This window comes from Panthera leo, chromosome B1 (assembly GCF_018350215.1).
Source record: "Panthera leo isolate Ple1 chromosome B1, P.leo_Ple1_pat1.1, whole genome shotgun sequence".
Taxonomy (NCBI): Eukaryota; Metazoa; Chordata; class Mammalia; order Carnivora; family Felidae; genus Panthera; species Panthera leo.
The window spans coordinates 52295319-52311703 of NC_056682.1; the positions used below are offsets into that span (position 1 = coordinate 52295319).

Genomic DNA, 16385 nt, shown 5'->3' on the forward strand with positions numbered 1-16385 from the left:
CGTTAAATCTGGGTGGAATTTCCAGGGTTGTCACATGTTATCCTGATTATCATTTTTGGTACATAACATCATTTGGGTGGATTTTCAACCTTAAAAAAAAATTTCTTCTTGCACCATCATATTCCTTGTATTATTGATTATTGATTGCCTGTCACAGTTCTTGAAGTGGTTGAGTGTGATTTAGGTAAAGTCTTTAGTTGCCACTTTTGAGGAAAACTCCAAAAACTTCGTATGTAGTGTCTAAAGTTCACAAAACTTTTTTTTTCCTTTCCCTCAAACATGTTTGGTTGATCATATTTCTCCTTATTTCTTACCTTCTGGGTCATCAATTGAATACTTCCTACCATAGGAGATTTAATATCTTTTATTTATCCTTACTAAGGTCTGCTTTTGGAAGAAACAGAATTGGCTCTTAATCAAAAATATTAATTCGTTAACCTCTTTTTTTTTTTCTTTTTGCACCCCAGACTGTCTTTCCAAAGTGGTGTCTCAGAGTCAAAAAGTTATACATCCATCTGCAGTCAAAATTCTTACTTCCCCAATGGCTCTGTGTACTTAACTCTAGCCAGGAGAAGGTGAATTGATCATCCAGTTTACACTAAAGTATAAATGAATGACAACAGCCTTTTTTATTACCTCTCAGGAAAACTTGGATATTAAGAAGATTCCTAGAGAGGTTATGCCTTAAAAGAAAATAATTTCTAGTGGTAGAATTTGAATGGTATGGATGAATTGGTGACAGATTTATTTATTTTTTTTCAAGCAGAGGATTCTTGCTAGACTCCTCAGATCAACCTTCTCCTGTGTAAAAGTTTTCGATGGTCTCTTCCTGGCCTGCATAATAAAGCATAAACCTCTTAACTCTATCATTTGTGGTGCTCCGTGTCTGGCCCTAACTTACTTTTCCCACTTTGGTTCTTGCCATTCCCTTTCACGAACCCTTTTTATTAGCCAGTCCTCACTCTTTATTTTTGCTTGCCGTGTCCTGCATTCTCTTGTGTATATCTTATCGATGCTCTTCCTTCTGCCTGGAATGCCGTGTTCCTCCCAAGTTTGTTAAAGATTTATTGAATGTCCTTAGGGTCTAGACATTTTGGGAGGCTTTAAGAACATCGAGATGAATAAAATATAGTGCTTGTCTTTCAGGACTTCATAGGCCATCATCCAACCTCTATTCGTCTATCAATAACCCTGTTAACTGCCGCCTCTTTTTGTAGGTTCTTCTTACAAAGAAGGAATTTCCACAACTAGAAGTAATTCTCACCTTGAAATCCTTTAGCTCTTTAATTATACCTCTTTAATAAGTGTATGTTACCATTTGTATTTTGATAGTTACATAGATGTTAGCTCCTTGAAGTCAGTACTTAACATTTGGTTAATTTTTATCTCTTTCCAAACTCCTAACGTGGGCAGATAGGCATATAGGAAGTATAAGATGGATTGACCCCCGAATGGTCTGTGGCGCTATAGAATACAAATTACTTATTTATTTTTTTTAATTTTTTAAAAATGTTTTTTATTTATTTTTGAAAGAGAATTAGACAGAATGTGAGTAGGCAAGGGCAGAGAGAGAGGGAGACACGATATGAAGCAGCCTCTAGGCTCAGAGCTGTCAGCACAGAGCCTGACGCAGGGCTTGAACCCACGAACCCACGATATCATGACCCAAGCCAAAGTTGGATGCTTAACTGACTGAGCCACCAGGTGCCTCTGAAGCAGAGTTTCTCCTCACCACCAACTCCCTTTTCTTTTTTCTTCTTTTTCTATGGTTGCTTTTCACACTTTCATTTCATCATATTTACGTAGCATTTACTACATGCCAGGCCTGGTAAGGCTAACAAAGTATATAAAACATGACATTTTAACCTGTTAGGGCAGAAATGACAAATTGTGTATACATTTACCTTTTTCTCCAGGAAGCAGCACGATGTGATGGAAAGAGCACGAGCTAGGTGGTCAGACCAGAGTTTGTTTAATTGTTGTGGTCAAGAAATACTTCCATGTGTCTTCTATGTGCTGATCACTGTCTGGGCTCTGCAGGTACAGTGGTAACTAAGGTGGTTGAATAAATTGTGTACCAGTGGAGGAGATAGACATTCAAATAAATCAACAAATAAGTAGATAACGATGTCAGGTAATAAGTTCCGGGAAGGAAAATAAAGAAAGATGGCAGGGTAGAGAATGCCTGTGTATTTAGAAAGAATTTCAGAGAAGACAAGTGACATTTAAATGAATGACATCTGAATGAAGAGAGGAAGCTAGCAGTGTGAATATGGGAAGAAGGAGCATTCCAGCCAGAGGGATCAGGGAATGCAAAGACAGGAATATGCTGGGATTAGACAAGAAAAAACATAGAGACCAGTTGGCTGGAGGGCAGTGAGCAAGAGTAGAGGCTAGAGGCATAGCAGAAAATGGTTGGAGGGATAAGCAGGGGCCAGATGGTGTAGGGCTTTATTTGCCGGTGTGATGGTTTTCACAGGAAGCCCCTGGAGAGTTGAAAGCAAGGAAGTAAGAGCAGACAGACTTTGTAGATGATTCCGGCCGCTGGCAGAAAATGGATTGCAGAGGGGGAACAGTGGAAGCAGTGGGCCCAGTTAGGAGACTGTTGAATAGTTCAGGGAAAGGGCAGTGGTGACTTTAGAGTGGAAGCAGGGGCACCTGGGTGGCTCAGCAGGTTAAGCGTCGGACTTCTGCTCAGGGCATGATCGCACGGTTCGTGAGTTCGAGCCCCGCATCAGTTTCTACACTGGTGATGCAGAGCCTGCTGGGAATTCTTCCTCTCCCTTTCTCTCTGCTCCTTCCTCTCTCTCTCTCTCTCTCTCTCTCTCTCTCTCTCAATAAATAAATAAATAAATAAATAAATAAATAAATAAATAAACTTGAAATAAAAAAAGGAGTGGAAGCAGTAGTAGCATGATCAGAAGCAGGCCAGTTTGGGGTGTGTTTTGAAGGCTGAGCTGCCATGCCTCGTGAGTGAGTTGCAAATGCGATGTGAGAGGAAGAGCAGTATTAAGGATGCCTCTTTTAGTGCTGCCTCCGGTGGGGTAGGTGTCCTTGGACAAGCCACTTAACCTCTCTGAACATCACTTCTATCACACAGAGGAAGACAGCCCTTCTCGTATCTAGTAGTAACTTCTATTTGGGTAACACGTCACAGGCTCATGTAGTGCTGTCGTGCACGTTGCATACATAATTTGATGTGGTCCTTTCAGCACGCAAGGTGTTACACAGGTTTTACAATTATACCTTTTTCTTTTCATGGACCTCACATGTAGAGAGTTGAGTTAATCCTACTCAGTTGATGACTTGTCATTTTCAGGATGGATTCATTACAAGGTTTTCTTGTTTTTTTTTTTTTTTTTTTTTTTTTTTAATTTGATTCGTCTTCAAGCCCTAATTTTCATGCCTGTTTTCTACCTCATCCTCAGTCCCTATAGGCAAGTAATGCTGAGTGTTGCTATTTGTCCTTGGATATATGTATATTCCTATAAAATATATAGCACTATCATGTGTGAGTTTAATTTCCCTCAGTATGAGTATGTTGCAGATCTTGTTCTATTTCTCAACATTAACTCAGTACTCTTTGTTCAGGATCTCTTCCTATTGCTGTGTGTACATCCATTTCACTGTTTCTGATGGCAGAATAGAATCCCAAATTATCTACCACATTCTACTTTTCTGACCCTCCAGAGAACCTCCAACTTCCTGCTGTCACGACATATTCTGCCCCTCCCCCGCTTCATGTGTAAATTCTCTCCCTCTTTTTAAAAAAAATTTTTTTTAAATGTTTATTTATTATTGAAAGTCAGAGAGAGTCAGAGCGTGAGCAGGGGAGGGGCAGAGAGAGAGGGAGACACAGAATCCAAAGCAGGCTCCAGGCTCCGAGCTGTCAGCACAGAGCCTGACGTGGGGCTCGAACTCACAAACCTCAATATCATGACCTGAGCCGAAGTCGGATGCTTAACCGACTGAGCCACCCAGGCGCCCCTCTCTCCCTCTTAAAAAAAAAAAAAGTGCTTAAAAGTCTTTCTAGAATTGATTTGCACTGGTTCCATGTATACTCTTGAGGTATTATTCTTTACTTGGACATGGCAAATGTCTTCTAGTCTCTCACCCATTTGTTGACTTTTCTGTGGTGTTCTTTGTTGAACAAAAGGCCTTAATTTTAATTCAGAATTCATCAATTTTTACTTTATTGTTTGTGCTTTTTAAGTCATACTGAAGAAGATCACTAGGATATTCTCTACATTTTCTTCCATATTAGCTTTATACTTTTACCCTTCACTTTTAGTACTTTAATTCATTTGGATTCTACCTTAATTTCAAGTGTTTTTCTCCATGTAGCAAGCCAGTTTTCTTAATACCATTGTCTAGCAACCCATTCTTGACTGATGCATCATAACATATATCAAGTGGTTTCATATATGTATAGCTTTCTCTGTGTCCCATAAGTTTTGTAATGTTATGTGTTTGTTTCCATTTGTTTCTATTTTTTCTAATTTACTGTGTGATTTTTTTTCTTTGATCCCTTGGTTGTTTATGTGTTTAAGAAAATTTTTTTAATGTTTATTTTTGAGAGAGAAAGAGATAGAGTGTGAGCAGGGGAGGAGCAGAGAGAGAGGGAGACACAGAATTGGAAGCAGGCTCTGGGCTCTGAGCTGTCAGCATGGAGCCCGATGTGGGGCTCGAACCCACAAACTGTGAGATCGTGACCTGAGCCGAAGTCGGACACTCAACCGACTGAGCCACCCAGGTGCCCATGGCTTAGTTGTTTATAAGTGTAGTGTTTAATTTCCATAATTTTGCGAATTTCCCAGTTTTCCTTTTGTTGTGGATTTCTAATTTCATCCCATTGTGTTCAGAGAAGGTACTTTGTAAGATATCTATCTTTTTAAATTTATTGAGGCTTTGATTTGTGACCTAACATATGTCAATCCTGGAAAATGTCCCATGTGTATTCTGTTGGTGTGTAGCATGTACATGTCTGATGTGTCTAGGTGGTTTATTGTGTTAAGTGTCTATTTCCTTATTTATCTTTAGTCTGGTTGTTCTAGCCACTATCATGAATAGGGTATTAAAGTCTCCAACTATTTTTTCCTTCAATTTCTGTCAGTTTTTGCTTCATATATTTTGGTTGCCTGTAATTAAGTGTGTAATATTTATAATTGTTATATCTTCTTGCTGTGATGAATCTTTTTTCGCATATAAAGTCCTTCCTTGTCTCTTGTAACCACTTCTGGTTTAAAGTCCATTTTGTCTGAGATTAGTATAACTGTACCTATTGTCTTTTGGTTACTGTTTGTGTGGAATATCTGTTTTCTGTCTTTTCACTTTTAACCCCTTTGTGTCTTTGAATCTTGAGTCTCTTGTAAGCATATTGTTGGATCATACATTTTTTTAAATGTGTATTTATTTTGAGAGACAGGGAGACAGAGAGAGAGAGAGAGAGCAAGAGAGAGAGAGAGAGAGAGCAGGGGAAGGGCAGAGAGAGAGAGAGAGAGAGAGAGAGAGAGAGAATCCTAAGCAGGTTCCATGCTGTCAGTGCAAAGCCTGACACAGGGCTCCATCCCCCGACTGCGAGATCATGATCTGAGCTGAAATCAAGAGTTAGGTGCTCAACCGACTGAGCACCCAGGTGTCCCTAAACACATTTTTAAAAAAAGTTTTTTATTTTATTCTGATAAGAGAGAGTGTGTGAGTGGGGGAGAGGGGCAGAGGGAGAGGATCCGAGGCAGGCTTCACACTCAGCGCAGAACCCAATGCAGGGCTCGATCCCACCTGAGCCAAAATCAAGAGTAGGATGCTTAACCGACTGAGCCACCCAGGCACCCCCAGACCATGTTTTTTATTCATTCTTCCAGTCTCTGTCTTTTGATTGAACGGTTTGTTTAATGCATTTACATTTAAAGTAATTTTTGATAAGGAGGGACTTCTGTTACTGTGCTGTTTGTTTTCTATATGCCTTATAGCTTTTTAGTCCCTTAATTACTGTTCTATTTTGTATGTAGTTGATTTTTTGTAGTGAAATATTTAAATTTCTTTCTTGTCTACTTTTATGTATATTCTGTAGCTATTTTCTTTAAGATGATCATAGGCATTACATTTAACATCCTGAAGTTATAACACTCTAGTTATACCAGAATTTATACCAGCTTAACTTCAATAGCATACAAAAAATCTACTTCTTTATAGGTCTGTCCCTACTTTTTTTCATTGTTAATGTCACAAAATTACATCTTTATACATTGTATGCCCCCAAACATAAACTCATAATTATTGAAAATGCATTACTCTCTTAAATTATGTAGTAAACAAAATTTGGGGTTATAAACCAAAGTTATAGTAATACAGTAATATTAACTTTTATACTAATAATCTTTTCTTTGAATGTACTAATCTGTTAAATCATGTAGAAAACAGAAAGTGCAATTACACACCATTATTACATATTAGCTTTTATAATTACCCATGTGTTTACCTTTATTGAGATCTTTATTTTTTCATATAACTTCAAATTACTGCCTAGTGTTCTTTCATTTAATCTTGTAGGACTCCCTTGAGCATTTCTTTTTTTTTTCTTTTTTTTTTTTTTTTAGTTTATTTTGAGAGAGAAAGCATGAGGTGGGGAGGGGCAAAGAAGGAGGGAGAGAGAGAGAATCCCAAGCAGGCCCTGCACTGTCAGCATAGAGCCTGATGCAGGGCTTACACTCAGGAACCATGAGATCATGACCTGAGCCAAAGTCAGATGCTTAACTTACTGAGCCACTGAGGTACCCCACCCTTGAGTATTTCTTGTAAGATAGCTCTAGTGGTCATAAATGCCTCAACTTTTGTTTATCTGGGATTATCTTAATTTCTCCCTCACTTTGGAAGGACACTTTTGCTGGATATAAGATTCTTAGTTGACAATTTTTTCTCTTAGCACTTTGAATATATTAGCTCACTGTCTTCTGGCTTCCAAAGTTTATGATGAGAAGTCTGTTTATTATCTTATTGTGGCTCCCTTGTATGTGACAATTTACTTCCCTCTTGCTGCTTTCAAAATTTTCTCTTTGTCTTTTGAAAGTTTGATTAAAATGTGTTTTGATGTGGTTCTCTGAGTTTATCTTATCTGGATTTTGTTGAACTTCTTGGATGTTTATATTCATGTCTTTCATCAAATTGGGGAATTTTTCAGCTATTATTTCTTCAAATATTCTCTCTCTCCCTTTCTCTTCTTGTTGGTATCCCACAGGTCCCTTAGGCTCTGTTCTCTTTTTTTCAATCTTTTCTCTCTGTTCCTCAGACTCAATAATTTTCATTTTCTTATCTTCAGGTTCATTGATTTTTCTTCTGCCTGTTCACATCTGCCTTTGAATCCCTCTCGTGAATTTTTCATTTCAGTTATCGCACTTTTCAGCCCCAGCATTTCTTTTTGGTTTCCTTTTAGGTTTTCTCTCTCTTCATTGATATTTCCATTTTGTTCACACATCACATTCTTGACTTTCTCTACATCTTCCTTTAGTTCTTTGAGCATCTTTAAGACAATTGTTTTAAAATCATTGTCTAGTGTATCTGCCATCAGGTCTTTTTCAGGGAAAGTTTCTGTTGATGTATTTTTTTCCTTTGACTGTCCCATACTTTCCTGTTTATTTGTATGCTTTGTGATTTTTTTTTTTTTTGGTTGAACATTGAACATTTGATCTAATAATGTGGTGATTCTGGAAATCATGTTTTTCTCCTTCCCCAAGGTTTGCTCTTTTTTTGTTGTTGTTTTGTTGTTGTTATTTACTTTTGTTGTTGTTGATGTTGTTATTTATTGTTGTAAGCTTTCTCTATGCCAAGGATCAGCCTAGAGTATAAATTTAAGGTCATCTTAGGGTTTTTTTTGAGCCTTTCCCTGGGCATTTCCAATCCTAGTTTTCCTGATTTATGTAATTGTCTTTGAATGTCTTAGTCTTTAATGTCTGTCTCCTGAAAGGAGAAGAGTGAAAAATGAAATGCAGGCAGGGAGGGGAAAGGGGACTGTTGTTTAAAACTCTGGAAGTCACTTGTTGGGGAGAGGCTTACAACAATGGGGAAAGATGCAATAACAGATGCAATAACCAGATGTCCACTGGCCTCTGCTCTTCTGTGATCAGAAGCAGCAATCAGCTAGCACACAAATCCTGATATTTGTAGGACAGGATCTCTTTTCTCTGATGTTTGGAGGACAGGGTCTTTTTTGCCCAACCTAGCTTCTGCAAGCTGTTTGTAAGTTGCTCCAGGAACGTGTGCACAGCTGCCCACCTCATGGGTAGGATGCATAGCTGCTATTTTGCTAAGAGCTGAATTTATCCAAAACTTACCATCCAGGTCTCTGGAACTCTGGAAGTTGCAAGCCTTAGTAGACTCTAGAGTTACAAAACAGTCACATCAAACACATCATGCCAATGAAATTGCTGTCTAGGTTGGGAGACAGATTCCTGGTGCTTTCTATTCCACCATCTTCCCAGAATCTTTCCCTTTACTGAGTTTTGAGTGTTTTTAAAAATATATAGTTTAGATACAAGTCTTTTATTATATAAGATCTGCAAATATTTTCTGTCTGTGGCTTGGCTTTTCATTCTCTTAGCAGTGTCTTTCAAAGAGAAAATGACTTAAATTTTGAAGAAGCCCAATTTACCAGTTCTTTTATAGATTGGGGTTGCGGTGTCTTATCTTAGAAATCATTGCCTAACCCAAGGTCACAAAGATTTTTTCTCTTTATCTTCTAGCACTTTTATAGTTTTAGGTTTTATCTTTATGTATATGATACATTTTGAGTTTTTATATATGGTTTATCGTATATGTGTGTATGTATGTATATTGCATATAGATATCTGATTGTTTTGCCCTTTTTTCAATGCATTGTCTTTGCATCTTTGTCCATATATAAATAGAACTGTTTCTAGACTCTTTTTTCTGGTTCATTGATCTGTTTATCTTGATGCTGTTACCACACTACCATACTGTCTTAATTACAGTAGCTTTGTATTAAGTTGAAATTATGTAGTATTACATAATTGTTCCAATTAAAAGTTCTGTCTATTTCAGGTCATTTGCATTTCCATATGAATTTTAGAATCAGCTTGTCAATTTCTTTAAAAAAAGCCTCTGATTTTGATGAGAATTGTGTTCAATCTGTTGATAAATGAATTTGGTAAGAGTTAACATCTGATATCTAAATATTGAGTGTTCTGCCCCATGAACAAAGTGAATCTCTCCATTTATTTTATTTAGGTCTTCTTAAATTTCTTTCAGTGATGTGTTGTAATTTTCATTCATTCATCTTAGGCATCTTTTGACAGATTTTCCTCTAGTCCACATTATTAGATGCTCTTTCAAATGGTATTTTAAAAATTTCAATTTCTAATTGCTCATATGTATTAATTATGTTTTTTACTTTTTGTATTTTATAATACATTGATGTCTTAAGCCCCTTGCAGACCTGGAGTGGGACTGCTTCCACTCAGGGTTAGCTATTTCCTAGAGATAGCAAGAAAATTGCCTGCAAGCACACCTTTGATACGCAGACCAACCAATCTCAAGTCCATACCCGCATCTGCTTCCTCTTATCAGGCTTCTGCAGTCAGGACCACTATTCTCTTGTCCTAAATTCTTCCAGGGCCAGGTACCAGACAACCAGGGATCACTGGTATAACCCAGAGCCTGACAGAATTATTCAAACTCTAATCCTAAACTTGCTCAGCTCACCTACCCTGCCTTTCCCATTCTTTTCTGTGAAACATCACAGAAGTTCTGGCCCATCCTTTCCTCTCACTCTGTCTGCCTCCTGACTGTCCCAGATGCTTCCCCATGTGGCTCTGAGTGACATAGTTTGCCTCTCCTGTTGGGAAATGTGAGTAACAAAATAACTTTTCAGTGACAGTTATCTCCTGATTATCAGCCTCACCATCCTGAATAAAAACCAAATCCTGGGCGTTTTAAACAATTGTTGCGATAGTATATAGAAATACTATTGATTTTTGTGTATTGAATTTGTATCTGGCAGCCTTACTAAACTCATCTTTTAATTCTAATAGCTTTTATGTATTTTTCATTGGCTTTTCTAAATAGGCAATCATGTCATCCTCAACTAAAGACCATTTTATTTCTTTGTTTTCAATCTGGATGCCATTTATTCATTCTGGTTTTGTTTTTTTGTGGTTTTTTTTGTTTTGTTTTCTTTTGTTTTGGCCTTATTGCACTGGCTATTAACTGTCAATACAATGTTGAATAGAAGTGGTGAGAGTGAACATCTCTGTTATTTCTGATATTAGTGAAAAAGTATTTAGTTTTCACTGTTAAGTCTGTAATTAGTAGTAGGGTTGTTTTGTTTTTGTTTTGTTTTGTTTTGGTAAATGCTGTTGAAGATGTTTCCTTTTGTTCCTAGTTTGCTGAGAGTTGAGGTTTTTTGTTTTTGTTTTTTAAAATCAGGAATAGATGTTGACTTTTGTCAAATGCTTTTTCTATATCTATTGAGATGATCATGTGGTGTTTTTCTTTTTTAATTTAGCAATATGATAAATTGCTTTGATTTTCAAATGATAAACCCCAGTTGCTTATGATGTATTATCCTTTTCATGTATTGTTGGATTTAATTTGCTAATATTTTGTTTAGAAATTTTGCATCTGGGTTCATGAAATATATTGGTCTGTAGTTTTCTTGTAATGTCTTTTTTTTTTTTTAATATATATATTAGGGTTATGCTGGCCCCATGGAATGAATTGATAAATAATTGCCTTTTCTTCAACTTTCTGGAAGAGTTTGTCTTGAATAGTATTTTTTCCTTAAACATTTTGTAGAATTCATCAGTGAAGCCACCTAGACCTGAAGGTTATTTTGTTTTTGTTTTTTGTTTGTTTGTTTGTTTATTTGTTTGTTTTGGTGGTGGTAGGGAGGAGATTTTAATGAACATTTCAGTTTGTTTAATATCTATAAAACTAATTAGGTTCTCCTTGAGTTTGTGTCTTCTAGGAATTTGTCCATATCATTTCCCTTGTTGAATTTATTGGCATGAAGTTGTTACTAGTATTTCCTTTAATGTTTTTAATGCCTGTAGAATCTGTAGAGATTCTCGTTTCTCTCCTTACTGGTATTGGTAAATTGAGACAGATTTTCTTTTTTCCTGATCACTTTGGCAAGTGGTTTATTGCTTTTATTATTTTCAAACAATCATTTTTGCTTTTCTTGTTCCCTATAATTTTCTTTTTTCTCTTTCATTGATTTTGGCTCTGATCTTTATTATTTAATGTCTTCTGCTTTGGATTTAATTTGCCCTTCTTTTCCTAGTATCCTGGAATCTGAAGTCACTATTATGAAACTTTCTTTTTTAATATAGATGCTCTCCTCAGACTATCAGCCCCACCCAGGTTCCCTCTCCTGTGGCCTGGAAACTCAAAACAGTAAACTGGGGTATTTGTAGGACTCATCTTGTTTCCCATCTCCCAGAGATCTCTGTTCTTTGTTGCTTGATGTCCAGTGTCTTGAAAACAGTTCTTACTTATATTTTGTCCAGTTATTTTGGTTGTTTCAGGTGGGAAGGTAAGTCTGGTCCCTGTTACTCTACCTTTGCCAGAAGTAGAAGTGCCAAGAATGTGAGTTTTCAAAATAAATTTTATAAGCGGCATTCTAGTGTGTTGATAGGTTGTGGATGTCTGGTGGAATTATCTTTACTGGGATTTGACCCGTGCTGATAACGTCTGCTTGTCCAAATTAACAACGCAGTGGTGAGAGGCATAGGGATGCTTACAATTCAGATGGTGTTCAGAAGAGTGGCTGTAGGAGATGTCTTTCTAAACTGGGCAAAAAGTAGGTTAAATGAACAGCATTTGGACAATCTAAGAATTCCTAGTTAAGGAATACCCAGAACTATTAATGGAAAAGATTTAGGGCCAACCAGTGGCAAAGCAAAAGAAAAATCAGAGCTGTTAGCAAGTACTGACAAAACAAAACAACTACAATAAAAGACAAAAATTCCAATAAAGGTAAAATTACATTTGCACAAAATTTACTGATACAAAATTTGTGATTAGATATGACATTGGTTTAGAATAGATTATGCAAGCTAATAGTTTTTAAAGACTGAAAAAGAGATATTTATATTTAAAATCAACTATTAAACTTGGAAGTAAGTAAAATCTGAAATGAAGTGTTTTTCTACGTTTCAGAAATACCTCTGTACAAACACTTACCACATTAATTACAGATCTTTTTTCTTCATTCTTTGAAGCAAGGTCCCAAATAATTTTCATTAAATGAATTGGCCTAGTATGAATTACTTTATGAATTTGAAATGTTTTTAAGTACATATATTTAAAATAATTTATGGCTCACATTTTAGTAATGCAGGCTTGCCTCTTCCCTAACTAGACTAATTGGGGAGAAGAAAGGTGAATGTAGATGGTAATTCTTTTTTCTACATTCTTTTTTCAAGGAAATAATCATATGCTTAAAGATAGAGACATATATGGGGGTGCTTGGGTGGCTCAGTTGGTTAAGCATCCAGCTCTTGATTTCAGCTCAGGTCATGATCTCCTGGTTTGTGAGTTTGAGTCCTGTATTGAGATTCACACTGACAGTGTGAAGTCTGCCTGGGATTCCCTTTTCCTCTCTCTCAAAATAAATAAATATACTTTTTTAAAAAAAATAAAAATGTATATGTTCCTAAGCATAATTTGTAATTTTTTACAGATTTGTGGGACCACTGGGTACCATCATCATAAAATGTAAAGACTTTCGAATAATTCAGTTGGATATTCCTGGAATGGAGGAATGTTTGAATATTGCCAGTTCCATTGAGGTAAAGGTTTCAGAAGCAAAATCTGGTGAAAGTAAATAGTAATAAAAAAGAACCTTATATTCTTACTCAGTATAGCTCTTATGTTTGTTTTACTAGATATTTGGTCATGTTCTATGACTCACATATTGAAAGTTGTTAGGAAAAGCCTCACCCGGATTCATTGTTATAGGAATGTATTAGGATTTTATTGACTTATAGCAGTTTTTAGTGTTCTGGGTTCCTTATTCCTCCAGGTTCACTCATTGTAGCATTTGACAGAATTTCCTTCCCTTTTAAGGCTGGATGATAATCCATTGTATGTGTATATGGTAAGGCTTTTGTTAGAAGTTACTTCTTTTATCAAAGCAAATAATTATACCAATGATTATAGCCCTGTGTTTGTTTTTAGCAAGTCTGAAGCAAACAGAGAATGTTTGCTTGTCTTACGCAAATGTTTGCCTAAGACTAAAAAGTGTGTTTGTTTTATATTTGTATAAACAGTATTGACTGTCTCTTCAGATTTCAAATAATAGAAATTTTACTTGGATAATTTAATATTTAAATTGAGGAGCTCACTTCATTTTCTTCCCCATTCAAACCAACTATTTTGGTTTACACTCAAATTTTCAATTGCCTTATTTTAAATCATTGCTACTAAATTATAGTAATTAACTTTATGTTTATGGTATTTTCTAGATAATTATAGACACACTGATTTCTTTTCCTTCCGTCTATGAGTGACTAATCTGGTCTTTGTATCCAAAACAAATGCTAGTGGCTTAACTATTAAAAGGAGGCAGAAAGGTTTAAAAATCTATAACTAGGATCATGTTTGGTTTTTAAACAAGAATAGAGAAATAAAAAAAACAACTGTTGTGGTGCTGAGAAAATGGCATGTAACCATTTTACCTTCTGCCTTTGCTAAATTTTCCTTAAAGGAAATGAGAAGATGAGCTGAACTGTTTGTCTTACATATCTGTCATTTGGAAGTGACAGAGTAATGTTGATTTGGCCACATTTGCTAACGTGGGTAAGAAACACACTGTGGTTTCTAGGCTGTTAAGCTGAAATACTGTCCTGCTCTTTGGGCAAGGAAATGCTACTGACCCATTTCATTTCAGTTGTGGGTTTGGATTTTCACTGGCCAGTCTGCATTTTTCTTTTTATCTGTTTTATGGGTTACAAGATAGCTGGTTGGTGGGTGTCAGTGAAATTGCATATGGTGAAGGATAGTGGTGAAGAAAATATAGGGCAAAGCTATTAACCCACTTTCTGATTGCATTTACTTAGCTTTGTTAGCATCTGACACTAATCAGTTGTTTCATTAGCTGTATATAGTACCTAAAATCCTTTAGAAACTGATTATATAGAAACCCTTACAGCTGAAAAGAAGCTATGAATTACGAGCCATTCTCATAATTTGACCTTAGGAAGTGAATGCTCTACTGGTTATTTTTACAACGTAGTAAATGTCCATAGTGAACGTGGCCTCTTGCCTTTTGCTGGTATCTAATTTCTTTCCTATCTCCCCGATATATCTTGATATAACTTGGAAGTAATAAGTGAATTTCTTATATAACACAGTTGAACTGTTCTTTGCAATCAAGAATCCATATACCCAAATATATTCTGCTGCCATAAATAGAATCCCACTGAAGTAATAACTTGCAAGTGCTCGTTTTTCTAAATCATAGTAGGAAGGCTGATGAAGCTTTTTTCTATGTAGTTTCTACTGTCTTTTGGAGTTGAAATGTTTTCAGTTCTTTCAGTGTTAATGAGTTTAAAGGAAAAGTCCTACCTCTAGCGATACAAATTGTGATCACAACAAGTCAGAATATGAGTGCTTATTATCTGCTAAAGTGACTGCTGACTTGCATTAAAAATCACGGGAAACCTGGGTGGCTCAGTTGGTTAAGCATCTGACTTCGGCTCAGGTCATGATCTCACCCTCTGTGAGTTCGAGCCCCGCATCGGGCTCTGTGCTGACAGCTCAGAGCCTGGAGCCTGCTTCAGATTCTGTGTCCCTCTCTTGCTCTGTTCCTCCCCCGCTCATACTGTCTCTCTCTCAAGAATAAATAAAACATTTTAAAAAATTAGAAAAAAAAATCATGATTGTACCAGTATGCAAACAGTAGGAGGTTCCTTGAGAAATTAAAAATGGAACTACCATGTGACCCAGCAGTCTCACTTCTGGATATATAGCCGAAGAAAACAAAATCATTATCTCAAAGAGGTATCTGTACTCCACTGTTCATTGCAGCATTATTCATATTAGCCAAAATATGGAAATACCCTAAGTATCTGTCAACAGATGACTGGATAAAGAAAATGTGACACGTATCTATATATATAATGGAATATGATTCAGCCTTAAAAAACAGCAATCCTAATATTTGTGACAACATGAATGAAATTGGAGGGCTTTGTGTCAAGTGAAATCAGACAGAGAAGACAAATAATTGCATGTTATTACTTATATGTGGGATCCTAAAAAACAAAAACAAAACTTAATAGAAACAGAGTGGAAAAGTGGTTGTTGGGGGCTGGGGAAATAGGGACAGGTTGGTAAAAGTTACAAACTTGCAGTTATAAGATGAATAAGGTCTTAAGATCTAATATATACCATGGTCCCTCCAGTTGATAACACTGTATTGTATAACAGACATTTTCTAAGAGAGTAGCACTTAAATGTTCTTAACAACAAAAGGTAAATATGTGAGGTGATGGACATGTTAATTGACTCAATGGGGGAGTCCTTTCACGGTGTATCAGATCATCACTTGAAATATCTCTTAGGTTTGGTAGTTTTGCCTCAGCAAAGATGAAAAAGATTTTTTAAATATTGCAAAAAATATCTTAAACCAATGGAAAAAGTAAACCAATTAAATAAAATAATGTTTGTCCTGAACGATGACAGTTCTGGCCTAGGTCAGATGTGGACACTGGCCATTCTGTTTCTATTTAGTGTGATTGGAAGCCAAAGACTCTACAGAAGTGGATAATGGATTATCCAGCCCTGCTTCTCCATATTTTCTGTTTTATGAGCTCTGGGGGGAAGGTGTCATGATTTATGAACAGACAGAAGAATAGCTTTGGATGGGGATGTTTTTGTTAAGCTGCTAAACTACATGTCCAGTCTATTTTTTACTAAGGCTTGGGCCCATTCTTGTGTGAGACTGATCCTTCTGTGACCTAGAGGGAGGTAGCTTTATTCTGAGAGTTTTGGGGAGCTAGCATGATGTTGGGGCCCCGCCCTCCTCCAGAAGAGTGTCTCCATAATTCCTGGAATTTGAATTATGCTAATTGATTTTGGTGCCTTTTTTTGCAGCCATAGAAGTGCTTTTCATAACTCCCCTGTCAGAAGGTTGAAATAGCCTCCATCACCTGGAGGCTATTTCATCTGTCTGTTCCTCCCATTTAGTCAGATTTTCTTGGTGGTGTTACCCAGAATTCAAGAGTTCCAGATGAACACAGGCTCTTTTGGGGACCACAGAGTTAATGCCGCAGGTTGAGAATGGGTCATTCATTGTAACATAAAGATAATATGATACATGACCAAATGGCATATCATTCTAAGGAGGTAGAACATGAACATTGATGGAG

At 36.6% G+C, this 16385-nt stretch overlaps 1 protein-coding gene across 2 annotated transcripts in view; it reads left to right on the forward strand.

The window, feature by feature from the left end:
- MTMR9 (myotubularin related protein 9) overlaps positions 1-16385 on the forward strand; it is a 50251-nt gene that overhangs the window by 780 nt on the left and 33086 nt on the right. The window contains exons 1-2 of one of the 2 annotated variants that reach the window (XM_042935022.1): positions 1955-2040; positions 12695-12803. In XM_042935022.1, coding sequence (XP_042790956.1) covers positions 12768-12803 — 36 coding nt within the window. In that variant the 5' untranslated portion in view covers positions 1955-2040; positions 12695-12767. Of the gene's footprint in view, positions 1-1954; positions 2041-12694; positions 12804-16385 lie in introns of those variants that run through there. The other variant, XM_042935021.1, reaches the window with a different exon arrangement.